Source organism: Salvelinus sp. IW2-2015, unplaced genomic scaffold (assembly GCF_002910315.2).
Source record: "Salvelinus sp. IW2-2015 unplaced genomic scaffold, ASM291031v2 Un_scaffold3410, whole genome shotgun sequence".
In the NCBI taxonomy this organism is placed as follows: domain Eukaryota; kingdom Metazoa; phylum Chordata; class Actinopteri; order Salmoniformes; family Salmonidae; genus Salvelinus; species Salvelinus sp. IW2-2015.
The window spans coordinates 20103-37744 of NW_019944690.1; the positions used below are offsets into that span (position 1 = coordinate 20103).

General features: G+C 44.5%; 1 protein-coding gene across 1 annotated transcript in view; it reads left to right on the top strand.

The window, feature by feature from the left end:
- The first annotated feature begins 672 nt into the window (after positions 1-672).
- LOC112075806 (transcription initiation factor TFIID subunit 4-like) overlaps positions 673-17642 on the top strand; it is a 35337-nt gene continuing 18367 nt past the window's right edge. Inside the window, exon 1 of the mRNA XM_024142739.2 lies at positions 673-880. Within this exon, the coding sequence (XP_023998507.1) occupies positions 758-880 (123 nt within the window). The 5' untranslated portion in view covers positions 673-757. The remainder of the gene's footprint in view (positions 881-17642) is intronic.

A 17642-nucleotide genomic window follows, 5' to 3' on the forward strand; every position in this document is an offset into this window, starting at 1 on the left:
CCCTTCTCCCTCTCAGCCCCAGGTCAGACAACGCTCCCCTCCCCTCAGCCCTTCTCCCTCTCAGCCCTCAGGTCAGACAACGCTCCCCTCCCTCCCCTCAGCCCTTCTCCCTCTCAGCCCTCAGGTCAGACATGACATTACCTCAGGCAGCGCCTCACCACTGCTTCCCCTTTACACATCACAAACTGAAAAATCACTATGAGGCATGTGACCATGTAGCACCACTCAGACTTACAGACATGAACGCTGCTAATCCCTGACAACATGCTGCCATTTTGTCTCTCTCTGGGTTTGGGGAGGGAGGGAGAGAGATGGGCAATTTACTGGAGGGATGGACATTAACATGTAATTTCTCAGCTAAAGACCTGTTCTGTGCGCACAGACATGCCTCTGCTACTGATGATGTTCATTGTGTTCATCCATTTATGATATGTAACACCTTAGTCTGCTTTGGCAGATGGGACAGAAATACATTTTCCCTGACAAATTATTTTGGTCATGCCTTTACTACCAGCTGAGAGTTGGTCAAATAGTTACAGTTGGTTATGATAGAGGGTAGATTTACAATAGACCATTAGATCTAAACAACAAGTACAGTACGATAACTACTAACTAGGTTTTCTTCGCACATTCCCATGCCTCACCAATGTTGTCTTTGAATCGTTACCCCCATGTAATCTGTTGACCCATGTAACTGAAGGTCATGCTGAGCTAGTAATGCTAAGCTAACGTGTGCCTGTTGCTTTGTCTCCCTCAGATGCAGCAACAGGAGATTGCCCTGGTGAGGCAACGAGACGCAAACCTGACCGCGCTAGCTGCCATCGGACCTCGGAAGAAACGCAAGATGGACTCGCCAGGGGCCACGCCGTCAGGGACCGAGGTAAGACCGGAGTCCCCCTATAAAGTCTCCAACTGCTAGTTAGCTTCTGTCGTTTTCTTTAACCTGCTGTAGCAGGACAAAATATATACCTACACAATCACGTCTGAAATAAAAGTAACAAATAAAACGTTGTTCAAATTTTTTTATACGCCCAGTCGCCCTAAAAACAATGGGCCACACTGTTGAGATGCATGTCAATTGTAATTACTCACCAACACCAGTAGGGGTACTAAGGTGTACCTATTAGATGCCCAGAATGGTATGTTCACACACAACAGGTTTGCACACCCCATGGACTGTTTCTCTTCTGTTTCTACTGAACATTGATGAATTGCATGGCCACATGCTCTGCAGTATTGGTATTCATTAGTCAAGAACCWGATGTTGGAGGGAATGAATGTGAGGTACTAAAACCCTCCTTTATCCCTGTACTCTGATTGGCTCTGTGTTGTTGTCCTCATATTATTTAGGAACAGTTCTATGGTGGGCCTGGTACACAGTGTGCAGGTCGTCCTCTCAACCATTACGTTGTTCTCATGCTTATTCGTCTATAAAGTGGATGAAGATGAGTCCTTCTGAAGTCTCCCTTTAGATTAGAGACATGAGCCAATACCATGGTGCGAGGCAGAGAAACACAATCCCTAGAATGGGATCCCCATTCAAGTCAATGTTCTAGGGATTCTATTTCTAGGAAGAGAGGGGTTTGGGAGCAGTTATGGTGGTTTGTTAGTTTGTTTATCAATTATCCAAGGATTGGAGTTGTTGTTTTTGGGGTATTATTGTTGTATTCTTAATACCAGACCTCCTTAACAGAAATAATCTGTTATACATTAGCCCGGTTTGGGGCATGTATCTAATACACCACATTGGAGACCTCAGTAAGCTAATACAGGGAAGATGATGGGAATTTATCTGTGGTACATGAACCAACATCCACATCGACAGGACCAGAGCATGTTGACTTACTCCCTTCTGACTAACTGTCTGTTGTTAATTAAGATGAATTATGTTATAAAATAAATAAAATAATAGTCTCCTGTTGAAAATGGTTAAAGAACAGCCCGATTATCACATTTCTCCAATACGGGGTTATACATTGTCATACACACAGTTATTCTGTAACCAAAAATATTTTACATTCTCAGAGAAAGAAATGTTGAACTATTCAAACTCCCGACGATATTCTCTGATTACTGCTGTGATTCTGTGAATATGATGAATAAAACATTTAAAAATCTTCTGAATTTCTGAATGTCAATTGGTCATTTTAATAACCTGCTTATTGGGTTGTATCTTCACATCATTCGCTTAGTTGCAATCTGCTGCAGAAAGAGCACAGTAATGCACCCAGTATAAAAAGGCAGAAATAACTCAATAAAAGCATTACTTCTGGTCCTTGAGTGCAGTGCCAACCTCTTTCACTATGTTTTACCCTGATTGGTTAGCGAGCCCTCGACTTTCACTATGTTTTACCCTGATTGGTTAGCGAGCCCTCGACCCTCTGCTTTCTGCGGAAAAGAAAAAAACTACAACAATCCGRTTTAYATATCTAACAGAAACAGTCACACAACATAAACATGAATATCCAGAGCTGTTTTTAATGTCCTGTCCCCGTTTAATTAGGGGGCTATAATTAAGTGAAGTCATACCCCCCTGCTCCCCCTCCCTCACCCCCCTCCACCCCTCTTTTGAGCGATTGCGAGAGGGGAGGAGAAAGAGGGAGGAATCTTAACTTATTTTCACTTCATTTTCACCTCCTCACATTTCTTCATTTCACATGGGCAGGAAGCGCCAGCGGCGTTCTCTTTCCCTTCTCCAGAGCAAAGTGAATGTGACTTTTCTAAAGGGGTCACAGGATGCCTGCAGGCCCTGTGGGTGTTACTGGACTGTTGCCTGCTCTCAGCTTCACTGAGGGGCTTGTCATAGATTTCATCTCCACAGAAATGAGCCGGGGGCCCTGGCCAGGAGCAGCAGCAGAGGCAGGCAGCATTATGAAGGAGTAGGCCCACCGGGTTGCCTGGGCTGGCTGATTACTTCCCTCTGACATCGCATCCTGAGCTTTCCGCATTAATCCCAGACAGACAAAGGCAGCCCTTCAGTGCTGCGCCAGAGCTCAAATTAGGAGAGGGAGGATAATGACCTTCTTGAGATCCTGTTCTCTGTTACTCCGTTCTGTYATAGTAGAGAGAGCTCCTGTTGAAACTAACAATCCCCCCGTCTCTACCCCTTCCGACCACCCTTCCGCCGTGTTCCGACCGTGACACAATTCAGGTGACACAATTTCGGTACATGTTTTTTTCCTACCTCCTTTTGATGGTGGCTTGGCCAGAGCTCTGCTGTGCTGGAGCCTGGTTGCCTCGACTAGACTGCCAAAAGGTCTGAAACTGATAGCYAGTCAAGACTGGAGTGTCTGTCTCCAGCCTGATCTGGTCTGCAGGAGGGAACAAAGGGGGGCTTACAGGGSTCCGCAGGGYRGATTAGTTMCMRGGWGCCAATGGCAGGGCCTGTTCACAGGGGYAGAGAGACGAGGGCCTGCTGTGGCCCTGACTGTGGGTCATAGCACAGACACCGGTAGCACTAACCCCCCTACTACCCCCCAACAACCCCTGCGCTGAGAAGGATGGATTTTGAAGTGCTCTACTAAGCCAATTGGAGGGCTAGAGAAGGATGAARGAGGACTAGAGGAAGGAGGATGTGGAATGAAGAAGGAGAAGGACTGGTGAATAGAGGCTCTTTACGTTTACACTTTCTCAAACATCAGCCTACAGTATCAGCCCTGACATGGCTAGCCTCCAGTAACTATGGGACATTTACAGCTAATGGGTTAGCCATGCATCCCAGCCTGGCAGACTGAGCAGGGTCACTGTCCAGTCACCCAGACAAACACTGGATTATTCCATTTTCATTATATTATTCCACTATCACCATCACTTTGTTACTATGTTACATCACTAGTCTCCTTCCTTACACAAACAAAATAGTTTCAGAGCAGTAGTAATTAATCGGTAGTTGTTTGGGCATGAACTGCCCATGTTGTGGTTTTATCCCTTTAAAAAGAAGAATACAAGGTTTAGTATTGTTGGGGAGAGTGTCAATGTAGGGTGAAATTTCAGAACTGTAATATTGGCCAATATCAGGACACGCTTTAGCTTTTAAATGTAAAGATCCCAGTGCCTCTACTATGATGGAACATATTGTAGTGTAAAACGTGCTCTGAGCTCTGAAATATCCTTGACACGTTTACGAGCACACAGTTATCATCATCTAGACAGTTGGGCCATTTATCACATCAAAGGAACAGCCTTGTTTGTTGACGTACAACAACAATGGCAGCTAAATTGCCCGGACTTGTACAGTACTGTATAACCACACTGTCAGACTCCTATCTGTCTCTCCCAGGCAGTGCTGGGTGGAAAAGGTAAGGCAAGAAGAGATTTAATAGCAAGCAGTCTATTTTTCCATTTTAATTCATTTCACCTTCTTACTTTGACGGTGTAGATCAGAAAAATGGAGTGAGGCAATAGAGCAAGAGGCAAAGAGAGAGAGAGGGGAAAAGCAGAAGGAAAACTGATGCCCTTTCCTACAGCTAAATTAACGGGAATCACGTGGAAAACAATCTGAGCCTCCAATGAAAGGGGGAACCATTAAAATTAGCCCCGAGCTATGGACTGCACCCAATATCACTAAAGCTGCACTCACTACAGATGTGGAGGCTGGCTTACAGGCAAACTATGCTCTGTTCTATAGCTACAATTAAAATCAACCTCTCTGCCAAAWAATAGGAGAGGAGAAGAGGGGGAGAAAGGCAGACATGGAACATCAAAGACAGATTGAAATGTGTAGTCAGTAATAAGACTGGTCTCCAAGCCCTCGGGTTCTCCACGGTCCCCTTGTTAATGAGAAGTTTTGACCTCTGGTTTGTAAGTTAAACTTGTAATCTCGGATAATGAAGTAAATCAATCCCAACTTGGAGTGTGCAGTTTCTCCCCTCCATCCTCCCCCCACCCCCCCAACTCCCCCCTTCCTTCTATCCTCCCCCGTACTCTCTTCCCTTCCTTTTCGCTCTCTTCTCCTCCTCTTCCTTCCCTCCCAACGCGCTGCCTGGGAGTAAACGGCCAGGTCTTCAGCCAGACAAACAGGAAAGAGAGGCAGAGAGGAGAAAATTGTTCTGGGGGAGGAGGAGGGGACTGGGACTGGGCAGGCAGGCTGGCTGTTTGGTTAAGRCATGCAGGCCAGCTGCTTGGTTAGAGAGAGGGGACATCCACCTCATCCACCACTCCCTCCCTCCTCCTCCTCTCCTCCTCTCCTTTCCCCTGCCCATTCCATCCGTCCAGTGGGATTTCACTGAGAGCACAGTGGAAGAGGCTATAGGCGCTCTCCTCTATTAACCGCCCTTAAAATGTTGCTCAGGGGAGTAACTACTGTATTGCATCGGAGTGTTTTTCCCTTTGCTGTTACCATATGTATAATTTTAATGATATTTGATTGGTGCAGTCAATGTATTCATTGGCATTGACCTCCTATTGGCTGTCATTTGAATCCCTCAACAGAAAGGAATGCAGCATGAGTAACATATGTTATTTTGAAGAGGTTCTGGAACGGAGCCCACATTTACATATGTAATGTGATGATATAATGAGCCATGCAGGAGGACTCCTGTGGGTTATCTCTACAGCTTTAACATGGTACATACATAGTCCTGATTAGAGGGGGCACCAAGAGGCTGTTATCGGTTGCGTAATGTCAGTAAGATCGTAATGCTCGTTTCACTTTTTGTCTTTAGGCAGTTCTATTTMTTTTTCCAGAGCGGGGACAAAGAGAGGAGATGAAGTTGAGTCTTTAAGAAGGGTTACAGGAGCTGCTGTACTTGGCCAGATGCCATGTTCTTAGAGCTGTAACATACTGCACTTTGCCAGCCAGCATCCCTGGCATTACAGTGCAATGCTATAGTACTATATACTACTGATCGTAGGCTGACTGCTGGTTAAAGTTCTTGAATAGAAATGCAGCTACAGTTAACATCTGTTTGTGATCTTTGTCACTTGGAAAATATTTGTTTTATTCTTTTGTCCACTTAATAAAATTAACTCTGTTATTGTGAGACAAACATCCGGCAACTGAATACAGTTCGAATTGAATACCATATTTTATTATCTTTCATATTTAAATGTTTCAATTTTTCCCGATGTATTTGTGTCATGCTCTTTGAATATGTATGAAATACAGAACATATGAATTGATGAGATGGCCATCACCATGCATGGCTGGTTAGGTTCTTTATAAAACTGTCAACACGGTTTAAAATCAATGTTTTTAATTCCCACATGAATGGAAATAGAACTAACAGATTCCAAGATCAGAAAGAGTTAAATAGTGATGAATCATGGTGTTAAAGATATGACACTGTGTGTGTGCGGCAAGCGTGTGTGTGTGTTGTGCGAAGACGCGTGTGTATGCGGTGAGCGTGTGTGTGTGTGCGGCGAGTATATTGTAGACATGTGTACCTGTAGACATGACATTAAGTATGATTAATTACACTATGGGTCATTGAATATTACCAACCTTGGATCATATTCAATCAGGTTTTCCATGATAAGAACAACATTCCTATTGTGCTGATTAATGCACTTCACAAAACAATGCTTACAGGATGAAACAAACACTCCATAGTGATTACTCAACCCCTTACACATGTATAGACTTGGTAGCCTATTTGACTGTGAAACTCCAAGGTAGTTATGGCTGTTGTAGTAGGTGACAGTGTGTGGCTGGGGGCTCCTGTCCTCCTGCAGCTCCTGAAAGCCCTGGCCCCCTCCAGTCCACACTCAGCCCTGGCCGCAACAAGCACACCCTACAACTAACCACCTCATAATCACTGAGTAATAGAGGCTACAGGTTTCCAAGAAATTAGACCACAGTTATCATGTAGTCATGAGAGGCTACTGCCTTATGCCTTCAAGCTCAGAGGATGATAGTGGGTTGTGAGGTGAGAGGAATGCCGGTGAAGATTTTCACTAAAGGGTTAAAGAAGCACTGTCAAATTACATGGACAGTTGGACCAGATTCCTACCTTATTATCTGGATTCTCTGATGGCCCTATCATAGACATTGCTGTGTCCATGCTGGACGTCATTGCTAGCTGAGAGGACTCTGGACATAGTAGCAGCGAGGCTATTAGGTGAGTTGTCTCAGTTGTCCGGCAGACTGATGAACAGTCCCTGTCCAGACTTGCAGAGAGAGAGACATCAGGGAAGCTTTTCAACTCTTCCAGAGTAACACGCCTCCCACTGGCTCTGTGCTTGTAAAATAATTATAACAGTCATCATCGTATCACATCGCTGAATTGAGTGATCTTGTACACTGAAATTGTTCAGTCAGGAACATTTACATATCGGAAAACTTATGACAAATGGTTTGATCAGACATTGTTCTGTTGTTGGGTTTCAAACAGACAACAGACAACTCTGTCTCCTCAGACAGCAACAGCTCCGTTACCTAACCACATTCCCTTGACTGTAATCATGTTTGTGTTTGTGTTGTAGAGCAGTTGGCCTCGTTTCTCAGACAATCTGCTGGGCAGTGTGAGATCCTGCCTGGAGAATGGTCCAGAACCAGACAATGGGCCAGTGTTAGAACCTTGGATCTATGACATGGAGACCAGGTGTGTGTCCAAAATGGCAACATATTCCCCATATAGTGCACTACTTTTGACCAGAGCCCTATGCAGACCCTGGCCAAAAGTAGTGCACTATATAGGGAATAAGGTGCCATTTTCAGACACAGACCAGCTGTTCTGTCCATTCTGCACAGCCCATTAGTTTAGTACACTAGATGGCCATGCCTGTAACAAGCCAGTGGAATTGAGCAGTCTGTACAAGCTGGAAAAATATACAAACTTAACATGCCTCATTATTTTAATTAGAGTGAAACTCCAACAGATTTTTATGGAATTCACAATATTCTTAGTCGACTTCTTTGTGGCATTAATAAATACATTTTTACATTTATATATGTACATAAATGTGTGTATTTGTGCTAATACTGTAAAATAATCGTTTAGATAAGAAACTCCTGTATTTCCATATTCATGGTGAAAGCAGTGATCCTCCGCTTTTCTCTGCCTTTAAAACTTTGCCCTGAAATAATGGTTAAATATACAGTTTTGACAACAAAGTTGAGCCCCAGGCAATTAAAAGATACCCATCTTAAAGAAATTAATTACCTCCCTTGTTAATCTTGATATAATTAAATTTCTGAAGAATGAAATTTGCTGCAGTTTTTCTTGTGCTACTGGTGCCATGGAGACAGGGCCGATAAAGCCTGGTTCTTCAGCCCACAGACGCTGCCTGCTGGCCAGGGACATGGGGACATCCCAACATCCAGGGCCCCATCCAAACCCCTTTTCTTTCTTCTTTTCTTGTCTCCCATCCACTGCCGTCTCCAAACCCCCTCTCCCCATCCCACTGCCGTCCTCCAACCCCCTCTCCCCATCGCCGTCCTCCAAACCCCTTTCCCATCCCACTGCCGTCCTCCAAACCCCTCTCCCATCCCACTGCCGTCCTCCAAACCCCCTCTCCCCATCCCATCCACGCTTCCAGTCTCTTACAGAGAAAGAATAGATAGAATACCTCTATAATAGCCGTCAGTTTCTAGTTTCTGTCTTCGACCACATTCTCTCTGTTTCTTTCCCCAGTCCCGGAGGAGCTAGCTAAGAGCTCTGGGTCTCCAGTCTAAATTGCGTCTCTCAGTCTCAGTCAGTGATAACATAACGTGGTTGTATGAATTGAGGGTTGGGAGGGCTGCTAATGAAGTTGTCGAATATGAAGCGGCCTAGGCAGCCTGTGTAACTGCAGTGGCAGGACCCTGAGAGATCAGTCAGAGAGTATGCTCCTCCTCGCTGCTTTGACTCGCTCCAGGAACTCCTGTGTGTGCCTGTGTCACTTAGTGGAGTTATTTATAGTGTGTTCTCTCTCTCCTGATGTTAGAATTAGCCGTGATTGGTTTGTGCAGCGTAGCATTGTGACTTCACCGGGAAAGCGATTGGATATCTTGTTACTATTATTAAAGTATTTTTTCTTTTGACTGGATTACTTTTGTCACTACATTGTCAGCTCTAAAGGTTGGAGCCTTGGGGAAAGAAACAAGTGAAAATGCTGCAAATGATCTTTCATTAAAAGCTGGCATGGGCAGAGGGAAACATTTTTTGGTTGAAATGTATAGCAGTAGGCAGAATAACTAGATTTCAGGAATGCCAACATAAACATAGAGATTCAAAGTTTTCCACATCAGGATCTGATTTAGTATGTTTCTTGTGAGGTTAATGTTATACTGCTCTAACTGAAGAAAAACAGCAGATCTGGCCCAACTTTCTAGATAAGACGAGGTGACTGTATAATGAATCGTTCCATCGTTATATAGGTGTACTTACAGCATTACTTACACATGCTCTTTCTCTAAGCAGACTAGAGACACAAGTAGATACTTTTTTCAGAATTAACATTCCACATACAGACAGGCTTAGTTTGCTTATTAGGATTTTTAATTTTTCTTTCGTTTTGGTTGATCTCAGTGCCTCGTGTCCGCAGCATGAGTTAGAAAGAGCATTCCTGGATATTACTTTTAATTTGAAGGGCCTTTGGTCGCTTGCTGGGGAAGGTTTGATTAAAAAGAAGGGCACCATATTGTTTGCAGATGGAGGCGCTTCAGGAAGACTCTAATTGAATTTATGCATTGAGATGCCAGGCCAGTCAAAGCACCTGTCTGGCACATACTAGGACAGCATGCATGTGGAAGTATTACTGGAGAATCTGTCAGCTGGTTCTCCACTATCAAATTCATGATAAATGTTACTGTTTGCAATGCAGAAGAACTCAAAGAAGAACAAATGAGTAAATAGATTGTTGCTTGTGTGGTATGTATATAATTCCCTCTCTATTGGAATCATTTGTTGTGGGAGTAGACTTGGGTGTATTTTTTCCATACCTTGCTTCACATCTCAAACATAAACATACTTCAATCATAAAGAATCCTTTCAGCCCCCTCTCAGTATTACAGACCCTAGTGTACGGTGGACCCCATCCACCCCCCTTTCACTCTCTAGCCTTCCACTGTGAGAGAACTTGCCTTGTTCTGGCAATTACTCTGCATTACCCCTCTAATATAGAGCCAGCCACCATTCCTTTATCTCATATCAATCAGTGCTTCATTCAAATGGCTGAYATGCCCTTTAACAACCAGACTATAAAGAACCTTTTACATGGTTATGTTTTGTACATTTCWATACATTTGTTGTGATGCAATTTATTCCTCTCATATTGTTATTCTTTATGATAAAAACAGTGTGGCTAAAATTAGCCCTCTAGAAAACTGAAAATGGTGCACGAGAATAAACAAGGCAGCGAGTGGCTCCGTTAGTGAGGATGGGTTATTGGCTGACTTGCCTCTTCTCATGGCGGCCCATTAAAAGTGGTAATGTCTGCCCGCAGCAGCGCCTAGGGGAACAGAAGGAGGCCATGAAAGGCATATTTCACATGCATCAGACACTGGAATTAAATAGACCAATGTTCCCTAAAAATACTGAAGTACATCTCTTTCTGATGTGCGTCCCGGGCAAAAAATTCATTGATCTTGGAATGTCCCTTGGCAATTATAAAATATTAAATCCAAGTCACACTTTTCGGCTCCAGCTGAATTTTTTTTTTCTTCTCGCTTTTCCACTGCTCTCCCATTTGATCAATTTAAATGGAATGGATGGTAATAAAAACAGACTGCACTAATAATAATACCATGCCCAGACCTGGAGGTCCTTGTTAGGTTCCAGTGTTGTTTCTTCCTTCTTTTTTCCCTAGATATTCCTGGACATTAAACAAGCGATATCTCCAGCAACAACAGAACGGTCTACAGACTTCACACTAGAATACCCCCGCAGTTCTATCAAGCCATGCAAATGACTTTAATTTCACCACACTGGGGATTGAGACGTGCGTGTATGATATATTTATTTCTAAACACAAAGTCTGCTCAGTCTCTTATGTTCCAGAACTCTGGGGACGACAATTATTTGTCAGCTGCTTTTCATTTAGGTCGGTGGCCCCGGTGCCTCCCTCCCCGTCCCCTCAGTGTCCTCTGAGATTAGAGAAGCGGTCCACAGTTAATTGCCCAAATCATTAAATGTAACGTTGATCTCAATAAATTTATTCACCCAGCTGTTTGATGAAGTACACGGTTCATTAAGCCTTGCACTTGTTTGTCGTTTGCCTAATTAAGATTTAGAATCGATCATTGAGTGCCGTAATGTACAGTGGAGTATAGCCTAGCCAGGCTTGTTGTACGTGGCCTGGGTGCCGTAATGTACAGTGGAGTATAGCCTAGCCAGGCTTGTTGTACAGGGCCTGGGTGCCGTAATGTACAGTNCTAGCCAGGCTTGTTGTACAGGGCCTGGGTGCCGTAATGTACAGTGGAGTATAGCCTAGCCAGGCTTGTTGTACAGGGCCTGGGTGCCTGTCTTCTTTATCTTGGGTGTTAAGGAAAGGAAAGGCATCCGCTTGATAAAGCTCTACCATTTAGCACACTGACTGCAATGGGAATTAGACATCCTGTGCTAATTAACAAGCCCAATTAACTGTGAAATTCAGGCATTTTTGACAAATAATCTCAGCAGAATTCAGACATCATCACCCTAGACGGTATCATCATCTACCTCTCAATGAAGAGAGGGAGAGGGAGAATTAAAGACTTGTGATTTTGGAGAGGTGCTCGACAATTGTTTGTTTTGCTCAACCCCATAGGTTAAGTTGTTATTCGTCTAGTATATCACATTACAAAGGTTTTCATAGTCTGTCAGGTGAGTTGGATCAATTTAGCACACTTCCTTAAGAGGGCCACCGCATACGTTACTGAAAACTACATTTCTATTGGATGATGCCTTTTTTTATCTGGTTGAATAGCCTAATTGCCGTTCTAGAACTGAGAGCAAAGAATTCAAATAAACAGACTGATTGCTCCTATTTCTGAGTGAAGCATTAACAAGCCAGAGGGAGCGTTAAGTCTTTGTTCTCTGAGGAGAAGTACGGTACAACAGAGCTTTGTTGTGGTTGGAAATGGTTGGAGTGAGATCAGCTGGCCAACATGTAACTAACTAAGTAACTAACTAACTAACTAACCAAGGCTACTAACTAACATGTAACTAACTAACCAAGGCTCTCCTGACCAGTTCTTACAAGTTCATTTACTGTTCCCCCAAAACACGAAACAAAGAATTGTCATCGCCCGAGAGAACTTCGCTCTGTGGCTTTTGTGTCTCATTCCCATTTTGATTCATTATCACATGTATTTTTTAGATTGCATCAATTATGTATTTGTTGGACTAATGAACACTCTCTCGACTGATAGAACTTTGGGAGTTTGAGTTGTGAGTGTGAAGAACCGGATTTGGTCTGCCCAGATTGCGTCAGTGTGGCTGATTACATGTCAGTTGAGAGCGATAGATGTGGTCTTGCTGCAAGGCTTGGTAGGTCTTTGTCAGTGTTTATATAAACCCACAATGAAGGAGAGGGAGCCAGGGGAAGTAAAACATACCTCCCTGGGTAGACTGGATTACGTGTGTGTGTGTGTGTGTGTGTGGTGGTGTGTGGTGTGTGTGTGTGTGTGTGTGTGTGTGTGTGTGTGTGTGGTGGTGTGTGTGTGGGGGTCCCCGGTTTGAGGGGCTGACCTGTTGACCAGCATTAACAGGCCCGCTGGCTTTATGACCTGTCCATGACATCCACTCTGCTGTCCTGACAGAGGCACTACACGGTGTAAACCAGGCACATTACATCCACTCTGCTGTCTGACAGAGGAACTACTACGGTGTAAACCAGGCACATTACATCCAACTCTGCTGTCTGACAGAGGACACTACTACGGTGTTAAAACCAGGCACATTACATCCACTCTGCTGTCTTGACAGAGGACACTACTACGGTGTAAACCAGGCACATTACATCCACTCTGCTGTCTGACAGAAGGACACTACTACGGTGTAAACCAGGCCATTACATCCACTCTGCTGTCTGACAGAGGACACTACTACGGTGTAAACCAGGCCACATTACATCCACTCCTGCTGTCTGACAGAGGACACTACACGGTGTAAACCAGGCACATTACATCCACTCTGCTGTCTGACAGAGGACACTACTACGGTGTAAACCAGGCACATTACATCCACTCTGCTGTCTGACAGAGGACACTAACTTACGGTGTAGACCAGGCACATTACATTCCCGTCTGCTGTCTGACAGAGGACCTACTACGGTGTAAACCAGGGCACATTACATCCACTCTGGCTGTCTGACAGAGACACTACTACGGTGTAAACCAGGCACTTGCATGGCGCTGTGCTCACGGTGATTTGGATGCTGTGCAGTAGCAGTTTAATAGGAAGTCTACCATTGACTGGGAACACAATGGCTTTGGGTGTGTTTGAATATCAGGCAGCGCTGGAGGTGTTAGTCGGCAGGGCGTGTGCCGGTGGGCACTCCCGCAGCCGCCCGCCCCTGGTGCAGGAAGAATGAAGCACTTCCTTTTACATGATATGTAATTATTATGGCAGACAAGGGTGTGGGTTTAATACCGAGTTCAATATGTAGATAAGGTTTTATACATACACACGTTAGATTAGCTGCCTGAGAAGACGAAATGCTGTTATGTAGAACAGGTTGCCAAAACGCTGTTGCAGGTATACTGAGGAAGCCTTTAGGCCTCTGCAGGAGAATCTTTTGTGAGAAATTAAGCTTCTGGGAGTGAAGAAGGCTAGGGGGAGTGTGAGGAGAGTCCCAATAACTGAAGACAAACTGGGAGCGGGACATCTCTTCTTAACCTTTGACCCTGTGGGTGTCTCTCCTAATTGGCCTGAATGAGCTAGACTCATCCCCTAATCACCTATAATCAATCAATCAATTTTATTTTATATAGCCCTTCGTACATCAGCTAATATCTCGAAGTGCTGTACAGACACCCAGCCTAAAACCCCAAACAGCTAGGTAATGCAGATGTAGAAGCACGGTGGCTAGGAAAAACTCCCTAGAAGGCAAAACTAGGAGAAACCTAGAGAGGAACCAGGCTATGGGGTGGCCAGTCCTCTTCTGGCTGTGCCGGTGGAGATTATACAGAACTATGCCAAGATGTTCAAAAATGTTCATAAGTGACAGCATGGTCAATAATACTCATGAATAATTTTCAGTTGGCTTTTCATAGCCGATCATCAAGAGTTGAAAAACAACAGGTCTGGGACAGGTGGCGGTTTCATAACCGCAGGCAGAACAGCTGAAACTGGAATAGCAGCAAGGGCCAGGCGGACTGGGGACAGCAAGGAGTCACCACGGGCGGCAGTCCCGACGCTGGTCCAGGGCCCAGGTCCTCCGAGAGAAAGAAAGAGAGAAGGAGAAAATTAGGAGAGGCCAAGATTTTCAAAATTTCCATAAATGAACGCATGGTCAAATAATAATCAGGAATAAATCTGTTGGCTTTTCAAGCCGATCATTAAGAGTTGAAAAAGCAGGTCTGGGACAGGTAGGGGTTCATAACGCGCAGGCAGAACAGTTGAACTGGAATAGCAGCAAGGCCAGGCGGACTGGGGACAGCAAGGAGTCACCACGGCCGGTAGTCCCGACGTTGGTCCTAGGGCTCAGGTCCTCCGAGAGAAAGAAAGAGAGAAGGAGAAAAGATTAGAAGAGAGCCAAGATTTTCAAAATGTTCATAAATGACAGCATGTCAAATAATAATCAGGAATAAATCTCAGTTGGCTTTTCATAGCCGATAATTAAGAGTTGAAAAACAGCAGGTCTGGGACAGGTAGGGGTTTCCGTAACCACAGGCAGAACAGTTGAAACTGGAATAGCAGCAAGGCCAGGCGGACTGGGGACAGCAAGGTGTCATCATGCCCGGTAGTCCTGACGTATGGTCCTAGGGCTCAGGTTCTCAGAGAAAAGAGAGAACGAGAGAATTAGAGAGAGCATACTTAAATTCACACAGGACACTGGATAAGACAGGAGAAGTACTCAGGTAACCAACTGACCCTAGCCCCCCGACAAACTACTGCAGCATAAATACTGGAGGCTGAGACAGGAGCGGTCAGGAGACACTGTGGCCCCATCCGAAGAAACCCGGAACAGGGCCAAATAGGAAGGATATATCACCCCACCCACTTTGCCAAAGCAAGCCCCGCACCACTAGAGTAATCCTCAACCACAACTATACAACCTGAGCCAAGGCCGAGTATAGCCACAAGGTCTCCACCACAGCACAAACCAGGGGGGGCGCCAACCAGACAGGAAGATACGTCAGTAACTCAACCCACTCAAGTGACGCACCCTCCTAGGGACGGCATGAAAGAGCACAGCAAGCCAGTGACTCAGCCCCTGTAACAGGGTTAGAGGCAGAGAATCCCAGTGGAGAGAGGGGAACCGGCCTGGCAGAGACAGCTAAGGGCGGTTCGTTGCTCCAGAGCCTTTCCGTTCACCTTCACACTCCTGGGCCAGGCTACACTCAATCATATGACCTACTGAAGAGATAAGTCTTCAGTAAAGCCTTAAAGGTTGAGACGAGTCTGCCGTCTCTCACAATGGGTAGGCAGACTGTTCCATAAAATGGAGATCTATAGGAGAAGCCCTGCCTCCCGCTGTTTGCCTTAGAAATTCTAGGACAATTGGCCTGGTCTTGTGACCGTAGCGTACGTATTGGTATGTACGGAAGGACCAACTCGGAAAAGTAGGTGGAGCAAGCCCATGTAACGCTTTATAGGTTAACAGTAAAACTTTGAATCAGCCTTGCTTACAGGAAGCCAGTGTAGGAAGCTAGCACTGGAGTAATATGATCAAATTTCTTGGTTTCTAGTCAGGATTCTAGCAGCCGTTTTTAGCACTAACTGAAGTTTTATTCAGTGCTTTATCCGGGTAGCCGGAAAGTAGAGCATTGCAGTAGTCTAACCTAGAAGTAACAAATGCATGGATTAATTTTTCTGCATCATTTTTGGACAGAAAATTTCTGATTTTAGCAATGTTAACGTAGATGGAAAAAGCTGTCCTTGAAACAGTCTTGATATGTTCGTCAAAAGAGAGATGCAGGGTCAAGAGTAACGCCGAGGTCCTTCACAGTTTTATTTGAGACGACTTTACAACACATCAAGATGAATTGTCAGATTTTACAGAAGACTCTCTTGGTTCTTGGGACTAGAACAAGCATCTCTGTTTTGTCCGGAGTTTAAAAGTAGAAAGTTTTTCAGCCATCCATTCCTTATGTCTGAAACAACAGGTTTTCTAGCGAGGGCAATTTTGGGGCTTTCACCATGTTTCATTGAAATGTACCAGCTGTGTGTCATCCGCATAGCAGTGAAAGTTAACATTATGTTTTCGAATAACATCCCCAAGAGGTAAAATATATGGTGAAAACAATAGTGGTCCTAAAACGGAACCTTGAGGAAACACGAAATGTACAGTTGATTTGTCAGAGGACAGACCATTCACAGAGACAAACTGATATCTTTCCGACAGGTAAGATCTAAACAGGCCAAACTTGTCCGTGTAGACCAATTTGGGTTTCCAGTCTCTCCAAAAGAATGTGTGATCGATGGTGTCAAAGGCAGCACTAAGGTCTAGTAGCACGAGACAGATGCAGAGCCTCGGTCTGACGCCATTAAAAGGTCATTTACCACCTTCACAAGTGCAGTCTCAGTGCTATGATGGGTCTAAAACCAGACTGAAGCATTTTCGTATACATTATTTGTCTTCAGAAAGGCAGTGGAGTTGCTGCGCAACAGCTTTTTCTAAAATCTTTGAGAGGAATGGAAGATTCGATATGGGCCGATATGTTTTTATATTTTCCGGTCAAGGTTTGGCTTTTCAAAAGAGAGGCTTTATCACTGCCACTTTTAGTGAGTTTTGGTAACATCCGGTGGATAGAGAGCTGTTTTATATGTTCAACATAGGAGGCCAAGCACAGGACGCAGCTCCTTCAGCAGTTTAGTAGGAATAGGATCCAGTATGCAGCTTGAAGGTTTAGAGGCCATGATTATTTTCATCATTGTGTCAAGGATATAGTCTAAAACACTTAAGTGTCTCTCCCGATCCCAGGCCCTCGCAGAGCTGTGCAGATCCAGGACAGCTAAGCCCTGGAGGAATACGCAGATTCAAAAGAGGAGTCCGTAATTTGCTTTCTAATGGTCATGATCTTTTCCTCAAGAAGTCATGAATTTATTACTGCTGAAGTGAAAGCCATCCTCTCTTGGGGAGGCTGCTTTTTAGTTAGTTTCGCAACAGTATCAAAAGAAATTTTGGATTGTTCTTATTTTCCTCGATTAAGTTGGAAAAGTAGGATGGAGCGAGCAGCGTGAGGGCTCTTCGGTACTGCACGGTACTGTTTTCCAAGCTAGTCGGAAGACTTCCAGTTTGGTGTGGCGCCATTTCCGTTCCAATTTCCTGGAAGCTTGCTTCAAAGCTCGGGTATTTTCTGTATACAGGGAGCTAGTTTCTTATGAACAAATGTTTTTCGTTTTTGGGGTGCAACTGCATCTAGGGTTTGCGCAAGGTTAAATTGAGTTCCTCAGTTAGGTGGTTAACTGATTTTTGTCCTCTGACGTCCTTGGTAGGCAGAAGAGTCTGGAAGGGCATCAAGGAATTTTTGTGTTGTCTGAGGAATTTATAGCACGACTTTTGATGCTCCTTGTTGGGGTCTGAGCAGATTATTTGTTGCGATGCAAACGTAATAAATGGTGGTCCGATAGTCC